The sequence below is a fragment of the Panthera leo genome, chromosome A2 (genome assembly GCF_018350215.1).
Source record: "Panthera leo isolate Ple1 chromosome A2, P.leo_Ple1_pat1.1, whole genome shotgun sequence".
NCBI lineage: Eukaryota > Metazoa > Chordata > Mammalia > Carnivora > Felidae > Panthera > Panthera leo.
In genome coordinates, this window is record NC_056680.1 from 161,911,866 (window position 1) to 161,928,206 (window position 16,341).

Sequence of the window (16,341 nt, forward strand, 5' to 3'; positions counted from 1 at the left end):
GGACTACACTTCCCAGCAGGCATCAGGCGGGAGTGGGTCGAAACAATGGGAGAGAAGAGGAGGGAGGTGGAGGGAGAAGGAGGAAGAGTGAAGCGGCTGGGAAGAGGCGGCCCGAATAGGAGGCGCATCACTACGAAGATGATGCGAAGAACAGAAATCCCTGAAAGAAAGGCGTCCTCGTTTTATGGAACTGAGATCTTAGAGGCTGGTCTAGTGTTAGCCAAACTTTTAGAAGGTGCCGAACGTTCTTCCTGAACGTTGGCCGCTTAGCCTACACTCTCTAGAATTGTTAGATTCCCATCAAAGCCGTGTAAGTCCGGTGGTAAGAGCTCTGAAGTTTAAAAAAAAAAAAAAAAAAAAAAAGACCCATTTCCTGAGTTCAGCGGTATCATTGGTTAGACATGTAACCTTGCCCGTTAGTTTTCTTTTGAGTCTTACTGTTTAAAATCCCTCAGACTTCTCACCTACATTGTAACCCCCAAATTTGTAGCCTCAAATACAAGGGAGGCCCTTTGTGACTGACCCTGTTACTTCTCCAGGCTTCTGATCAGCGGTGCTTCACCATCAGTGACACAGCTGGAGGGAGGCAAAATGAAGCTTTCACTCCTTTCGAGCATATTCTCCAAATTGCCCTACCCGAGGTAAAAAACAAAAACAAAAACTCACTCCTCTCTCCAGAGAACTAGTTTTCCTTTTCAAACTTGATGCTTCAGTAGAATCTACTTGTATTTCAAGTAAGCCTTGCCATTTCATACCTTCATGCCTTTGAGCATAGCTTTTTCTACAAGACCCTCCACCAATTAAGTGCCCACTGTGTGTTAGGCTCAGAGCTAGATGCTGGAGTTGCAATGGAAACAAGTTATTCCCTGACCTCAGGGAGCTCACGATTAAGAAGGAACATTTAAAGAGTAAATGGGTGCCTCGGTGGCTCAGTTGGTTAAGCGTTGAGCTCTTGATTTTGGCTGAGGTCATGATCTCGTAGTTTGTGAGATTGAGCCACATGTCTGGCTCTGTGTTGTCAGCACATAGCCTGCTTAGGATTCTCTCCCTCTGCCCCTCCCTGGTGCACGAGCTCTATCGCTCTCTCTCTCTCAAAATAAATATACGTTTAAAAAATATTTAAAGAGTAAACAGACCATGACATTCAGGTGATAAGTGCCATAAAAGAAGTGACTTATGCATGCTGTTCGAGTATGTAGGTGGGGCTCACTTGACATAGCATAACTAAGACCATGAATTCTGGGGCAGACTGCCTTCATTCAGACCTCTCCTCTATCATTTACAGTGTGTGACCTTGGGCAAAATACACCCTCCTCTGTAAAATAGGAATGATGATAGTACTTACTTCATACAGTTGTTAGATTAGAGTTTAATTTTTGTTAATTGGCTAATTATTACTTAGCTGGAGTTCTGCTAGCTGAACTCTGCTACTAGTAGAATCCTTACTTAAGTATGCACTAGATATTTATTTAATATATTTAACAAATATTAAACACCTACTATGGGCGAGAACATTGTTTTAGGTAAAGAATATAGACAATAGTTAACTGATTGCAAAGCCTTTCTTTATGAAGCAAAGAACTTATATATGGTTGTGGATCATATAAAATCACTCATCCAAGCACCTAGCCTCCTGGGAGCACTGTTGACCATATGCCTCCCTCTCCCAGCCTCATTAAAACACGTGTTTACAAGCAGGTTACAGGTTACAGAGAACTAACATTTATTATGCTCTTACATCTATGCTATCCCATTTAATCCCCCCCAATAAATTCTGAGGTGGGTATTATTACCATTTTGCAGATTAGAAATGAAAGCACAGAGCTGTTAATAAAACAACACTGCTGGTAGGAGACAGTACCAGGATTTAAGGCTGGAATCTTCTGGTCCCAGAAATTCAGCTTTGTAAAATGGCTTGGGCTGGCCAGAGAAAGACAAACTAGCTACTTCTCTGAAGCCACCTGCATAGCAACCAATCACATCCATGACTTCCCATTATCAACAGTTGCTGGGCAGAGTCTCCCCGGCACAGCAAGAGTGGCTTAGAAAAATTATTGGCCACTTAGGAGGAGTTCTGCCATTCCCATGGAAGGGCTGGATCTCTTTCAGGGAACAGACCTGGGGATGGGTGGGGGGAAACTGGGAAAATGGGAGGGAGAGTCAGAGAGAGATGTGGGTAGAGAGGAGAAAAGAAGAACTGCCAAGTATGAAATATCACAGAAGGTCAGTGCTGGAAGCAAAAACATTTGGTCAGACTCTCTCTAAAATATGAAGAAACAGGGGTACGTGCTGGCTCTGTTTATGGAATGTGCAACTCTTGATCTTGAGGTCATGAGTTCAAACTCCATATTGGGTGTAGAGCCTGCTTTAAAAAATTAAAAAATAAACTATGAAGAAACTGAGACCCAACGAACGAAATATCTCATCCAGAACTACCTAGAAACTTAGTAACTGAGAAGGGTCTGGAACTATGTTGTTCAATGTGTTAGACAGTAGCCACATGTAGCTATGGAGCACTTGAAATGTGGCTAGTCCGAATTGAGATGTTCTATAAGTGGAAAATGATCATTAATTTCAAAGAGCGTGCGTGGATACAAAGGAGGCAAGGATATGCAGTGGGGAAAAGACTGTCTCCAACAAATGGTGTTGGGAAAAGTGGAAAGCTACATAAAAAAAGGAGGAGGAGGGGGAGGAGAAGGACCACTTTCTTAAACTATACACAAAAATAAACTCAAAATGGGTTAAAGACCTAAATGTAAGACCTGAAACCATAAAATTCCTAGAAGAAAACATAGGCAGTAATCTCTTTGACATTAGCCATAGAAACATTTCTCTAGATAGGTCTCTTTCAGCAAGAGAAATAAAAAGCAAAACTAAACAATTGAGACTATACCAAAATAAAAAGATTCTGCACAGCAAAGGAAACCATAAACAAAACAAAAGACAACCCACCGAATGAGAGAAGATATTTGTAAATGATATATCCAATAAGGGGTTAGTATCCAAAATATATAAAGAACTTACAAAACTCAACACCAAAAAAAACCCCAAATCCAATTTTAAAAATGGGCAGAAGACACGAGCAAATATTTTCGCAAAGAAAATGGCCAGCGGACACATGAAAAGATGCTTAACATCGCTAATCATCAGGGAAATTCAAATCAAAACCACAATGCGATATCACCTCCCATTTGTCAGAATGCCTAAAATCAAAAGGATAAAAAACAACAAATGTTGGTGAGGATGTGGAGAAAAAGGGATCCTCATGCACTGCTGATGGCAATGCAAACTGGTGCAGCCACTCTGGAAAACAGTATGGAGGTTCCTCAAAACATTAGAAATAGAATTACCATATGATTTAATAATTCCACTACTGGGTATTTACCTAAGGAAAATTAAAATCCTAATTTGAAAAGATACATGCACCTCTATGTTTACTGCAACATTATTTACAATAGCCAAGTTATGGAAGCAATGCCAAGTACCCATTGATAAATGGATGGGTAAAGAAAATGTGATATGTACACACACACACACACACACACACACACACACACACACACACAGTGGAATATTACTCAGCCATAAAAAGAATGAAATCTTGGGGCGCCTGGGTGGTTCAGTCGGTTGAGCCTCCGACTTCGGCTCAGGTCATGATCTCTCGGTTCATGAGTGCGAGCCCCGCGTCGGGCTCTGTGCTGACAGCTCAGAGCCTGGAGCCTGCTTCCGATTCTGTGTCTCCCTCTCTCTGACCCTCCCCCATTTACTCTCTGTCTGTCTCTGTATCAAAAATAAATAAACATTAAAAAAAATTTAAAAAAAGAATGAAATCTTGCCATTTGCAACAACATGGATGGAGCTAGAGGGTATAATGTTAACTGAAGCAAGTAAGTCAGAGAAAGACACAGCATAGCATATGATTTCACTTGTGTGGAATTTGAGAAACAAATGATCAAAGAAAAAAAAGAGACAAACAAAAAACAGACTCAACTACAGAGAACAAACTGATGGTATTCAGAGGGGAGAGGGGTGCAGGGGTGAGTGAAATAGGTGATGGAGATTAAGAGTACACTTATAATGAGTACTGAGTAATGTATACAATTGTTAAATCACTATTTTGCACACCTGAGACTCATATAACAATAAATGTTAGTTATAGTGGAATTAAAAATAAAACAAGAAAGATCGCATGTGAAAAAAATGTAAAATATCTCAATTTGTTATATTGATTACAGGTTGAAATAATATTTTGATCTATTTAATAATATATACTATTAAAATTAATGTCACTTCTTTTTGCTTTTTAAAAAAATGTGACTGCTAGAAAATTTAAAAATACACATACGGTTCACATTATATTTCTGTTGGACAACACTGGTCTGGAATCTGTATCTTCCAGCTTCAAGGTGAGCATCCCTACTCTGCTTCCCAGAGTCCATTCTAACAAATCATTCACTTACCACCTATTAAGTGCCAGTTGTTCAGGGGAGATCAAATTGCAGACTAATTGAGGAGAAAACTGAAAACAGTAAAGGATAACAAATGCTGGTAACTTCTATCTTATGTATTTCCTAGAATGGTGGTCCTTAAGTCTACCAGCCCCAATGTTGCCTTTTAATAGCAAACTTTTTTTTTAAGTTTTTATTTATTTATGTTGAGAGGAAGGGAAAGAGAGAGTGTGTGTGTGAGAGGGACAGAGAGACAGAGGGGGAGAGAGAATCTCAAGCAGACTGTTCACTGTCAGCACAGAGCCTGATGAGGGGTTCGAACCCATAAACAGAGATCATGACCTGAGCTGAAACCAAGAGTCCGACGCTAAACTGACTGAGCCGCCCAGGTGCTTCACCATAACGGAAGAAAGAAAAGGAAATCCTTTCCAATAATTGTTATTTCAATATGCTAGAAAACATAGTCATATATTTGTACCTGTACATAGGATCACCTTGAATGTGACAGTACAAATGCAGACAGAACACCATGAGTGATGTTACTGTGATACAGTTCTCCAAAACTGTAACTTTTTAAAAACATTTTTTAATGTTTTATTTATTTTTGAGAGAGAGAGAGAGAGTGGGGGAGGGGCAGACAGAGGGAGACACAGAATCGGAAGCAGGCTCCAGGCTCTGAGCTGTCAGCACAGAGCCCAACGCGGAGCTCAAACTGACCAGCCTGGAGCTCAGGACCTGAGCTGAAGTCGGATGCTTAAGAAACTGAACCACCCAGGCGCCCCTCCAAAATAGTAACTCTTAGTAAATTCCTGAATGAAACAAAGTACTAGCTTCTATTTACGTGATAGTTACATTGCTTGAAAATTCAGCACGTTACAACCCTGCAAAATCACTTTGTTTCTATATATAAAACACAGGCTCAAGGATTAATTGTAACCTTTTTTTTTTTTTTTTTCCCACTCACATGAATCTTTAGAAGGACATTTGAAAGCTGTGTGGGACAGATGAGTCATGCATGACACTGTCCTACAACGTGCAGCATATCTAGCACTGTTTTTTTTTAATTTTTAAAGTTTTTATTTATTTTTGAGAAAGAGAGTGAGCAGGGGAGGGGCAGAAAGAGAGGAAGACACAGAATCTGAAGCAGACTCCAAGCTCTGAGCTGTCAGCACAGAGCCCCATGTGGGGCTCGAACTCAGGAGCCCTGAGATCATGACCTGAGCCCAAGTCGGAGATTCAACCAACTGAGCCACCCAGGTGCCCCTGGGATACCTAGCATTCTTGGCTCCCCAATACCCCCCCCCCCCCCCCCCCCCCCCGCCAAACCATATGACAAGATTGTCCCCGTCCACCTGCAAATTGCCTATTAGGAATGCTCCATCCTGTTTGGGAACCCGCGGTGGGCCTTTGAAGGCCTTGCCTGCCCTCCGGCCTCCCCTGGCGCTGGCCTCCCCAGTTCTTCTCTACGGTACTAGCTTTCGTCTTTCAGCGCCTGTGCGCTCTGCTCTTTGCCCAGAAAACTCTCCACTTTTTGTCTGGGTAACACACTGACTCTTTGGATCTCAGCGTTCCCGAACTCCCAGTCTAATTTAATTCCTTTTGTCAGGCTTTTCCACTGGGCTCTACTTTCTGCAATGGTACCTGTGCCACGTTGAGATTTCTACCGAAGCGCCTATTTTCGGTACGACAGTGTGTGTTTCACGTCTGTCTCCCACAACTCTCAGCTCCCTGAGGGCAGGGACCACGCCCACCTCTCCACCGCTGGTTCACTCCGTACTTGCAACGACGGCCTGCAACTTAGTAGGCAGACAACAAACATTTCTGTAATAACGGGGAGAAGTCGAGGAGGAGGCAGGGGCGCGCCCATGGAGGAGGAGGAGGGCATTTTTTTCCCCCAAGGCAGGTAACAGTGGAGGTTGAAGACGTGGGGCACCTTCCAGGCCACTCGTATCGGCGTCCGTGGAACGCGCGCTCACTCTTGGGGGCGGGTGCCTGGCCGGGCGGACACGTCACCCGCACCGCGGCTGCGCACTGCGAGGAGTGGGGCGGGGAGACCACCGAGACGGCGGAGGCGGAGCGAGCGACCGGATGCGGTCACCATAGAGACCGGGACTGACGGCGAGCGGAAGAGGAAGGCGCGGGCCGGGCTGTGAGGTGGCAGCGGCTGCAGCGGCGGAGCCGGCGCCTCGGTTGGGCACTGGGGTTTGTTCCCCCTTCCCCGCCCTTCCCCCTGCGGGGGCCACAGGGGCGCCGCTTCCGAGGACAGGAGCAGGTCCCACTCCCGCGCCCTCGTCCCTGCTCCCCCCAGGACGGTCCTGGCCGCGTGGACCACACCTGGGCCGCCTTTACCGGTCCGCCGCCTCCCCCCCGGCCCTGCTGCAGGGCCTCCCCCGGCGGGTCTCGGGGTGTGCCTGCTGTCCTTCGTCCGCTGGCGCAGGCAGGGCCTTGTCCCGCCGACGGGCCTGGTAACGGGGTCTTTGCCCTCCCGTCCCAGCCGCGAACCTGCATTGCCTCCGCCGGAACAAACCCAGCCGAGTCCCCCAGCCCCTCCTCGACAGTTCCGTGACGCAGCCGGTTTTATTTCTGTTTTGAGACTAACAGCTAAAACTCGCTTTGGGCCTTCTTTCCAGGGCTGGAGTTGGTCTCTGATCGCTTAGAAGCGGATAGAGCAGGGGGTCTGGTCCTTGGCAAAGGTCACTTCCCAAGCCAGCCGAGCCTCCGTTTGCTTTTGCAGGAGCCGTGTGTTGTCTCTAGCTTCTCGTCTCCTCACTTTGGTTTGGCTTGGGGCCCTGGGGCCCTGGTAAAACCAGACACCGAATTGCTCTTACACAGCCAGAGTCACCGTCGTTTGCTCGTCGTCTCTTCACAGAGGAAGGTGGGCAGCACCAGCTTCTCAGCAGCTGGGATTCAGAGAAGGATGCCCTGCAAAATGGCTCCATCAGCCATTGTGCTCCTCTGAGAGGCTCTCGGTGCTGATTCACCGTATCTGTCCACCTCACTTGGGTGGGCAGAACTGTGCACCATGCCAGTGGCTCCTGACCACTCCCAACTGGGAGGAGGGGTTACTCTAGCTGTGTGTTTCCCTAACACTCAGGAGTAGGGTAGGGAGAGGCCCTTAACCCTTCCCTTGGGCTCGCCTTCAATAGCTAGTCGGCACCCCCTTTGGTACATTGAGTGAGCAACGTGCCCCCAGCCAGGGGCCCTTTGACAAAGGCCTACCGACGCAGGCTCTTGGAGTTGGGGCTGTTATTTTGACGGAGCGTGCCCTTGGCCCCAGCCCCTTCTTTACTCGCCTCTGCTGTCTTCACTTAGATCCAGTCTACAGATGCGTGTAGTCCTTCTTTCTGGGTTAGATTTGGCAGGATTGAGTTTTGTTTCCTCGTCATTCTGGAAGACAGACCATAAGCACATTAGTGGGTGAAATCGACTCTAATACCTACTACCATTTAGACGAAGGGTTAAATCTGGCACCTTGAGGACTGAAGCCCAGGCATATGCTTCCTGGGGATGCTGGGCCTGGCAGCAGGCCTGGCAACCTTGCTGTGTCGTTGACCTCATTGACCCCAGGTTTCCTGGATAAAACCATAGGCCTACTACTGGCCTGACACCCACCCATCAACCTACTGATTGATCCTTGAGGAGGTCCCCTCCGGGGCATGCACGTGGCAGGGCCTGCCACCATGCGCCTGAGTTCCCTGTTGGCTCTGCTGCGACCAGCGCTGCCCCTCATCCTCGGGCTGTCTCTGGGGTGCAGCCTGAGCCTCTTGCGGGTTTCCTGGATCCAGGGTGAGGGAGAAGATCCCTGTGTAGAGGCCGTGGGGGAACCAGGAGTGCCACATAATCCAGACTCCAGAACTGGACTCGACCAAAGTGATGAAGACTTCAAACCCCGGATTGTCCCTTACTACAGGGATCCCAACAAGCCCTACAAGAAGGTGCTCAGGTGAGAGCTATGTGTGTACGTAGCCCCCAGACCCCACTTGAGTGCTGCTCTAAGTCCTTGTCTCTGCCTTCGCTGGTAATCACTGTTAGGCTCCCAGAGCAATCCTTTGCCTTATTACCCATCACAATGTGTTTCTGTTTTTCCCTTCTCAGGTCTAAGAAGGTCTCACTCATTGGTGTTAAGTTAGTGTTGGATGTTTTTTAAACGGGGCAGGAATCACGTCTAGCCATCTAATCCATCCTTAGACCCGTCCCCAAATGAATTCCAGTGTCAGCGGACGCTCACTGTAGTAGCTCATTAATATTAGTGAGGAGGTGTCTCTCTTCTCTTTTCTCAACCCCAACCCACTCATTTCTAGAGGGATGTGTATGCTGGGCAGACTGGGCTCCTAAAGATATAAGGAGTTGACCCCTGGCATGCTGGTCCCTCCGCAGGACTCGGTACATCCAGACGGAGCTGGGCTCTCGGGAGCGGTTGCTGGTGGCTGTCCTGACTTCCCGGGCCACCCTGTCCACTCTGGCTGTGGCCGTCAACCGCACGGTGGCCCACCACTTCCCTCGATTATTGTACTTCACGGGGCAGCGGGGGGCCCGGACTCCTGCGGGCATGCAGGTGGTATCTCACGGGGACGAACGGCCGGCCTGGCTCATGTCAGAGACCCTGCGCCACCTTCACACACACTTTGGGGCCGACTACGACTGGTTCTTCATCATGCAGGATGACACGTATGTCCAGGCCCCCCGCCTGGCAGCCCTTGCTGGCCACCTCAGCATCAACCAGGACCTGTACTTGGGCCGAGCGGAGGAGTTTATCGGCGCCGGCGAGCAGGCTCGGTACTGCCATGGGGGCTTTGGCTACCTGTTGTCACGGAGTCTCCTGCTCCGATTGCGGCCACATCTGGATGGCTGCCGAGGAGACATTCTCAGTGCCCGTCCTGATGAGTGGCTCGGCCGCTGCCTCATCGACTCTCTAGGCATCGGCTGTGTCTCGCAGCACCAGGTGACAGCCCTTTCGAGTCCATCTTGGCCCCTGACAGTTGGTAGTGGCTGAGCGATTGGTCTCCGGGGTGGCTGCGGCCGGCTCCTTCCCAGCAGCACCTTGGGGTTTTGTCCTTCCTAGCCGCCGACCCTGGCTAGAACCCCGGAGCCGTCAAAAGTGGCATCTTGCCGGGGACCCTCTGAGCAAGGTAGAAAGGTGCCCCTGCTCGCCAGCTCCTCCCATCGCCCCCCCCCCCCCGCCCTTCGCCCCCTCCTCTGACACATGCACAGTCGTAAACGATCTGGGAATGTCCTAGAAATGGCCACTGTCACGGGGAGTACAGTAAACCAGAGTAGTGGGAGTCCTTGCTGGCTCATGCCCTTCGTTCCCTGGAAGCAGTGGGGTCCTTCTTTAATTGCCTACCTAACATTCTTTTTTCCCGAATCCAGTAGCAAGACTAAGGCCAAGTTTCAGGGAACACCGGAATGAGCTCCTGCTCTCCTCCGTCGTGATGGCGGCGGTAAAAAGCACGAATGCTGAGTTCGGTTAAGCGTGGTTGGGACGGGCAGCCCTCCGTGTGTGGCACTGATTGGTCTGATTGGTCCCTTTAGGGGCAGCAGTATCGTTCCTTTGAGCTGGCCAAAAATAGGGACCCCGAGAAGGAGGGGAGCTCGGCTTTCCTGAGTGCCTTCGCAGTGCACCCTGTCTCCGAGGGAACCCTCATGTACAGGCTCCATAAACGCTTCAGCGCTCTGGAGCTGGAGCGGGCGTACAGCGAAATAGAGCAACTGCAGGTGAGCCCGGGCCCACGGCTGGAGGTCGGGGGGGCTTCAGGCGTCCAGGGTCACAGTGAGCTGGCAGCTGAGTGAGAGGGGAGGCTGGCGGGGTGGAAGCGTGAAACAACTCCAAAGAGAAAGGACCCTCGGGGACCCAGGTCACTCGTGAGATAAGCCCCTGGCTCGACTTGGATGTGGTTAAAAGTGTTTGCAGGCGAACTATGAGGAGCAGGGCTCAGTATAGCACTTAGACACGATCACTTCAGCTCCTCTCCAGTCGTGCCTCTCCACCGGAGGAGCGGAAGCCCAGGAAGCCCTAAATCTCTAGCACTGTCCTTCAAAAGCCCAAGGGTAGATGTGGAAGAACCCTCCAGTTGATCGTGGGGAGTGGGGGGTGTCAGAGGTGGCATACAGGTGAAAGCCAGGGTTCCATTACGAAGAGGACCTGGGCCTGGAGAGAAAGGCTGCGAGCTTTAATCTCTGCAAAAGCACATTTCCCACCGCTTCCTTCTCACGGTAGCTGTGTAAGGTGTGTTATGATCCCTGTGCTTTCTGCGTTTCACAGACAAGGACGGAAAGAACGAGGAATTGAGCGATTAGCCAAGGGGGCACCTCACTAAGTGTTGACAGAGTCAGGACAGAGCTCTGAAGCCAGGACGCTGGAGCCTGGTCGGGTCCTGACGACCTAGAGGGCACTAACTGTGCATCCCTCCCACCCTAGGCTCAGATCCAGAACCTGACCGTGCTGACCCCCGAGGGCGAGGCAGGGCTGAGCTGGCCCATCGGGCTCCCGGCCCCTTTCACCCCACACTCTCGATTTGAGGTGCTGGGCTGGGACTACTTCACGGAGCAGCATACCTTCTCCTGTGCAGATGGGTCCCCCAAGTGCCCGCTGCAGGGGGCGAGCCGGGCGGACGTGGGTGACGCCGTGGAGACGGCCCTGGAGCAGCTGAATCGGCGCTATCAGCCCCGCCTGCGCTTCCAGAAGCAGCGGCTGCTCAACGGGTACCGGCGCTTCGACCCGGCGCGGGGCATGGAGTACACCCTGGACCTGCTGCTGGAGGCCGTGACGCAGCGCGGGCACCGGCGGGCCCTGGCCCGCAGGGTCAGCCTGCTGCGGCCCCTGAGCCGGGTGGAAATCCTGCCCATGCCCTACGTCACCGAGGCCACCCGCGTGCAGCTGGTGCTGCCACTCCCGGTGGCCGAAGCCGCCGCCGCCCTCGCTTTCCTCGAGGCCTTTGCAGCCAGTGTTCTGGAGCCGCGAGAGCACGCGCTGCTCACCCTGTTGCTGGTCTACGGACCTCGGGACGGTGGCCGGGGGGCCCCGGACCCATTTCTCGGGGTGAAGGCCGCGGCGGCCGAGTTAGAGCGGCGGCACCCCGGGACGAGGCTGGCCTGGCTCGCCGTGCGCGCGGAGGCCCCTTCCCAGGTGCGGCTCATGGACGTGGTCTCTAAGAAGCACCCCGTGGACACGCTTTTCTTCCTCACCACCGTGTGGACCAGGCCGGGGCCCGAAGTCCTCAACCGCTGCCGCATGAATGCTATCTCCGGCTGGCAGGCCTTCTTCCCAGTGCATTTCCAGGAGTTCAACCCTGCCCTGGCACCACAGAGATCTCCCGCGGGGCCCCCGGGGGCTGGCCCCGACCCCCCGTCCCCTCCCGGTGCCGACCCTTCCCGGGGGGCTCCCGTGGGAGGCAGGTTTGACCGGCAGGCTTCCGCGGAGGGTTGCTTCTACAACGCCGACTACCTGGCGGCCCGAGCCCGCCTGGCCGGGGAACTGGCAGGCCAGGAAGAGGAGGAAGCCCTGGAGGGGCTGGAGGTGATGGATGTTTTCCTCCGGTTCTCAGGGCTCCACCTCTTCCGGGCCGTGGAGCCAGGGCTGGTGCAGAAGTTCTCCCTGCGAGACTGCAGCCCCCGGCTCAGCGAGGAGCTCTATCACCGCTGCCGCCTCAGCAACCTGGAGGGGCTGGGGGGCCGCGCCCAGCTCGCCATGGCTCTGTTCGAGCAGGAGCAGGCCAACAGCACCTAGCGCGCCCCGGGCCCGGCCCCTCCGTGGAGTTCCCCTCTCTGCCGCAGCCCCGGGAAGGGCAAGGCAAGATGGACGGACAGATGGAGAGCTTGTTGCTGTATTTTTTTTTTTTTTTTTTAATAAGAAAACGTTATTAAAAGTGTCTTCTGCCAAACTGTTTTTAGGTCTAGGGGAAATGGGAGTCAGGAGGAGAATCTGAGGGAGGGGGTAGGGAGGCTTCCCAGAGGGACCCGCCGCCTTCCCCCTTGTCCTTCCTCCCCGGTTGCCAATGACACACGAGGCTGCTCTCAGATGCATGAGCTTTAATCATTCCCCTGCCTCACCCGGAAGGCGTCAGAGGGGCGATGGCAGAGCCCGGGGGCGGGGCAGGCCCGGCCCGGAGGCCCTCAGGCCCTCGGTGGTGCTCCTGGTGCTCCTCCGCAGGGGCTCCTAGGTGGTGCGCACGACCAGCGACTGCTCCAGCTCCTGCCGGCGCTGCTGGATCTTTAGAGAAATAAGAGTACTGGCAGGTTACGCTGTTGCTGGTGAGTGACAGGACAGTCCCAGCCGCCCAGCCACCCTGGAAGAGCCTCTGGGAGCAGGGAGGGCTCCTCTGTGGTGAGGGGGTTGGTAGAAGTGGCTGAGAAGCGGGACTTCTCTTGCAGTGAGAGGGGGAGGCCTGAGGGACACGGGCCCCTCCACACCTTGCAGTAGAAATAGCGGCTGACGGCTTCCTGGGACCAGGGCTGGTGGTAAAACTCAGCCCGGCGCTCCTCCTCAGGGTTGCCTGCCACATCCGTCATCACCTGGGAGGAAGCGACGGGGTCAGCCCTGAGCCCGGACCCCCTCCGGCCCGCGTGTGACAACATTTATTGTCTTCCCAATATGCTTGTCTTCCATCCAGTGCTCCCTGAGTCCCCTTCACCTTGAGGTCCCGGCTCTGGGAGCGGAGCAGGTCTTGGATGTAGCCTTTGGGGTCTCTGGAGAAGCTTAGCATGAAGTCCCTCTGGATCTTGAGCTGGTTTATGGACTCAATCGTCTCATGGATCTGCAGGTAGAAAGACAGACGCTTTCACCTGGCCATGGGGATGTGGGGGAGGCGGGAAGGGGGGGGAGGGATTTGCTGCGTCCCTTTGAAGGACAGTCCCTCAGGTCCCTGACGCCTCTGCAGCCCCAGAGGATGGGGGATGGGCAGAGCTCCGAGTAGCGAGGGGAGGGCCACGTGCCCCCCTCCCCATCTCTCCGTGGGCCTATGCTCTCGTCTGTTGTCTGTATTTTGTCATTTCTGGGTTAATGTCCCACTCCAGCTCTGGGCTCGGGCCCCACCTTACTGTCCAGAGCGCTGATCTCCTGCTGGTTGGCCGTGGACAGAAGGAAGCTGCTCATCTGTCCCTTCAGGGGCTCCTCCACCTCCACATCAATGTCATAGCACGCCGTCTTCTTCTGGTCCGACGGGTCCACGCTGCCAGGGAAGTCCAGGCCTTGGTGTCCCTGCTGCTGCCACAGAGGCCAGGGGCCCCAGGGGCAGACTGGTGGGGGGCGGGGGTGGGGAGAGGGAGGGCAGAACGGGAATGACTCCCTGGGCTGAGGAGCAAGCTGGGGCCTCACCTGATGACGTGGTTGATGACAATTGGGTCAGGGGGCAACAGCAGAGCTGTGAGGCGCTGGGGAATCTCCGAAAACTTCAGCCGGGGGCAATCAAAAATCTGAAGTAGGAGAGAGAGGGAGAGAGAGAGAGAGAGAGACACCACTCTCGTCTGCTTGAAAAGAGCAGAACTGCAGTCCTAGAGCCTTCCATTCTGGGAAGGTGACGCCATGAGCCAGTCTAACTGCTCTCCTGGGGCCGGGACTAAGGTGTCTGGGGGGGTGGAGTGCGGACACAGAGGTGGGTGGGGGCCGTGCGGTGGTTGGAAGCATGGGCCCTGGGCCGGGGGCCGTGGTGCAAATCCTGCCTCTTCCCATGAACAGTGCAAGCTTGAGCCCGTCCCCTAAACTCGGGGGCCTCGGTGTCTTCATCTCTAAAGTGGGTATGGTCATGGTACCTGTCTGCCAGGGCGGCTCTGAGGACCAAATGTGATCCACGTTAAGTGCCCGCGAGCATGCCTGGCACATGGCGAGTGCTCAATAAACACCAACTGTTACTTTGCTCCTCGAGTTTATCTGCTGTGTTTATTCAAAAAGTATTATTAACGATAATCTCTACTTTGGTAGAGCCTGGATCCGGGACTAGAACCCAGGGCTCCTAACTCCAAGTGCCAAGACTATCATGTTCCCCAAACTGTTGGCCTCTTAACGTTCCTGGCTTGGCTAAATCTAGAAGTGTGTGCGGGCGTTGCCTTAGTAAAGGCACTTCCCCTACTGGTGCCTCTGCCTGCTCCCCACACCCCTGGGGTCAGGAGAGAGGGTACCTGCTGGAAATATTTGTCCCCATTGATGTATTCCTTGTCATGTGAGTCCTGCAGCCTGTTGGTTTTCACATACTGCCACAGGGCCTGCACGATGGCGGAGCGGCTCTGTGTGTGCAACCCCAGCAGCCGGGCCAAGCGGGGATCCAGTTTGAATTGGGGAGGCTGAGAAAAGATGGCCATGAAAATTAAATGAGAGAGAGGGAGTGGAAAAAGCTCAAGGCCAGGCAGCCTGGGGCCGGCGGGGACGTGGTGATTGGGCCCTAGGAAGGATGTTTCTGGAGAAGGTGAGGCAAGGAAGAGAACGGGGTCTCCCAGGGAACGCTCCGAATTCAAAGGGCGTGGGGGGCCCGAGGGCCTCATGGCCGGGGGGGTGGGGTGGGGGCACAGACCTGGTAGTCCAGCATGAGAAGCAGCGTGCATCGTACGCTCAGGTCCCCCGGCCTCTTCACCTGGAAGCCGTCCGTCTCCTGGGTCGTGGGTGTGCGATGCCACTGCCCGGGGCGGAGGGGGGGGGGAGGGGGGGAGAGCTGGGTCACCTCTCAGGCCCATCTGGGCTGGGGGGGCCAGGGGTTCCAGGGTGGTCCGTGGCCCACATCTGTGCGGCCGGTGAGACTGTTGTCTGTGGAAAGGTGGCAGTTCCAGGGCAAAAGAGGTCTGGGTCTTACCTCAACTAGGTGGTTGTCAGGGCCATAAAGGTCTTTGTCCAGCTCAATGACCAAACTCTTGAAGAAGGAAGAGAACTTCCGCTTCTGCTTGCTGGGCTGTGGGAGAGGAACAGGGACCGTGGGGGCAGGACAGGGACTGTGGGGGCAGGAGGCGTTGGGAGCGGGTGGGGCTGGTCGGGTAGGGCGGCATGGTTAGAAGCGGGCCTCTGCCCCCAGAATGGCTCTTTAGGCCACCCGCCCCTGGCCAGGGCTGACTCCCTAACCCATAGTGCCCACAGCTCGTGCTGTCCTCAGCTCGGCCCCATACCCACCCCAGGACACCTGGAGAGACCTGGGCCAGGACGTACGTCATCCAGGAGCTTCCCCTCCACCCGCAGCTCCCAGGAGGCGATGCTGCCGTCGGAATCTTCAGCATCGGGCTTCGCAGGGTTAAACGTATTGGAGATATAAAGACGCAGCTTCCGCTTTTGCTGTAGAAATAAAGAGTGTAGTACAGAGCAAACGCCGCGTGTTCCCACTCCCGGGGCAGTCCCGCTCTCCGTTCTTACAACAGGGCCTAAAGCCCTCTTCCTGCCCCCAAATCAAGACACCTTCATCGGCCTCTTCAGAGCCTCTTGGATGTCCACCCGCTTCCGCATGATGGTTTGATCTAGTTTCCTCTCAAATGCCAGGAGGTCCATATAAGCCTGGGACTCGGGGACCAGCTCCCGGATCTGCAAGAGAAGGAGCGAGGGGCTCAGCCAACCTTGGAGGCTGACCGTGCTTGTCACGCGGTCCCAGGGTACGAAGAGCAAAGAGCGTCGAGGAGAGCTGGCCAGGCTCAGGGCACGGAACTCTGAGAGTGCAAACAGGGACCTCTCCCCGGGACTGCACATCCAGCAGAAAGGACCTGGACATCTAAGCATAAAAAACGGCTTCTCCCTCTAGAGAGGTCCCTGCATTTCTTCACTAGGGGAGGCCAGAGCGGCCACGGAGCCCAGCCACTAGGGCCTCACCTCCTCATCCTTTCCCTTGTCACGTGGCCTCTGGGCCTTCCTTGGGTGTCTGCAAAGTGGCTAGAACCCTGGGGTCCTTGGGACAGAGGACGTGGCTGCTTGCCTCTGCCCTGGTGCCTC

General features: G+C 53.6%; 2 protein-coding genes across 8 annotated transcripts in view; one reads left to right on the plus strand and one right to left on the minus strand.

Annotated features, from left to right (window-relative positions):
- Positions 1 to 6,590: 6,590 nt before the first annotated feature.
- CHPF2 (chondroitin polymerizing factor 2) lies at positions 6,591 to 12,177 on the plus strand. 2 transcript variants are annotated; one of them, XM_042927115.1, is made up of 7 exons: positions 6,591 to 6,637; positions 7,183 to 8,391; positions 8,826 to 9,390; positions 9,511 to 9,577; positions 9,819 to 9,889; positions 9,981 to 10,163; positions 10,867 to 12,177. In XM_042927115.1, exons 2-7 carry the CDS (start codon positions 8,105 to 8,107, stop codon positions 12,172 to 12,174), a joined length of 2,481 nt encoding a protein of 826 aa, XP_042783049.1. In that variant the 5' UTR covers positions 6,591 to 6,637; positions 7,183 to 8,104; the 3' UTR covers positions 12,175 to 12,177. The 2 variants fall into 2 exon arrangements, with proteins under 2 accessions (XP_042783049.1, XP_042783050.1); XM_042927116.1 differs by lacking the exons at positions 9,511 to 9,577; positions 9,819 to 9,889 and having other exon boundaries at positions 6,594 to 6,637.
- A 93-nt stretch (positions 12,178 to 12,270) lies between these two features.
- SMARCD3 (SWI/SNF related, matrix associated, actin dependent regulator of chromatin, subfamily d, member 3) overlaps positions 12,271 to 16,341 on the minus strand; it is a 30,340-nt gene continuing 26,269 nt past the window's right edge. For all 6 annotated transcript variants that reach the window (XM_042927118.1, XM_042927119.1, XM_042927117.1 and 3 more), the window contains 10 exons: positions 15,817 to 15,939; positions 15,574 to 15,696; positions 15,227 to 15,322; positions 14,951 to 15,052; positions 14,562 to 14,723; positions 13,762 to 13,859; positions 13,480 to 13,615; positions 13,079 to 13,201; positions 12,858 to 12,959; positions 12,271 to 12,657 (listed from right to left, as the gene is read on the minus strand). In XM_042927118.1, the coding sequence (XP_042783052.1) occupies positions 12,604 to 12,657; positions 12,858 to 12,959; positions 13,079 to 13,201; positions 13,480 to 13,615; positions 13,762 to 13,859; positions 14,562 to 14,723; positions 14,951 to 15,052; positions 15,227 to 15,322; positions 15,574 to 15,696; positions 15,817 to 15,939 (1,119 nt within the window). In that variant the 3' untranslated portion in view covers positions 12,271 to 12,603. The remainder of the gene's footprint in view (positions 12,658 to 12,857; positions 12,960 to 13,078; positions 13,202 to 13,479; positions 13,616 to 13,761; positions 13,860 to 14,561; positions 14,724 to 14,950; positions 15,053 to 15,226; positions 15,323 to 15,573; positions 15,697 to 15,816; positions 15,940 to 16,341) is intronic.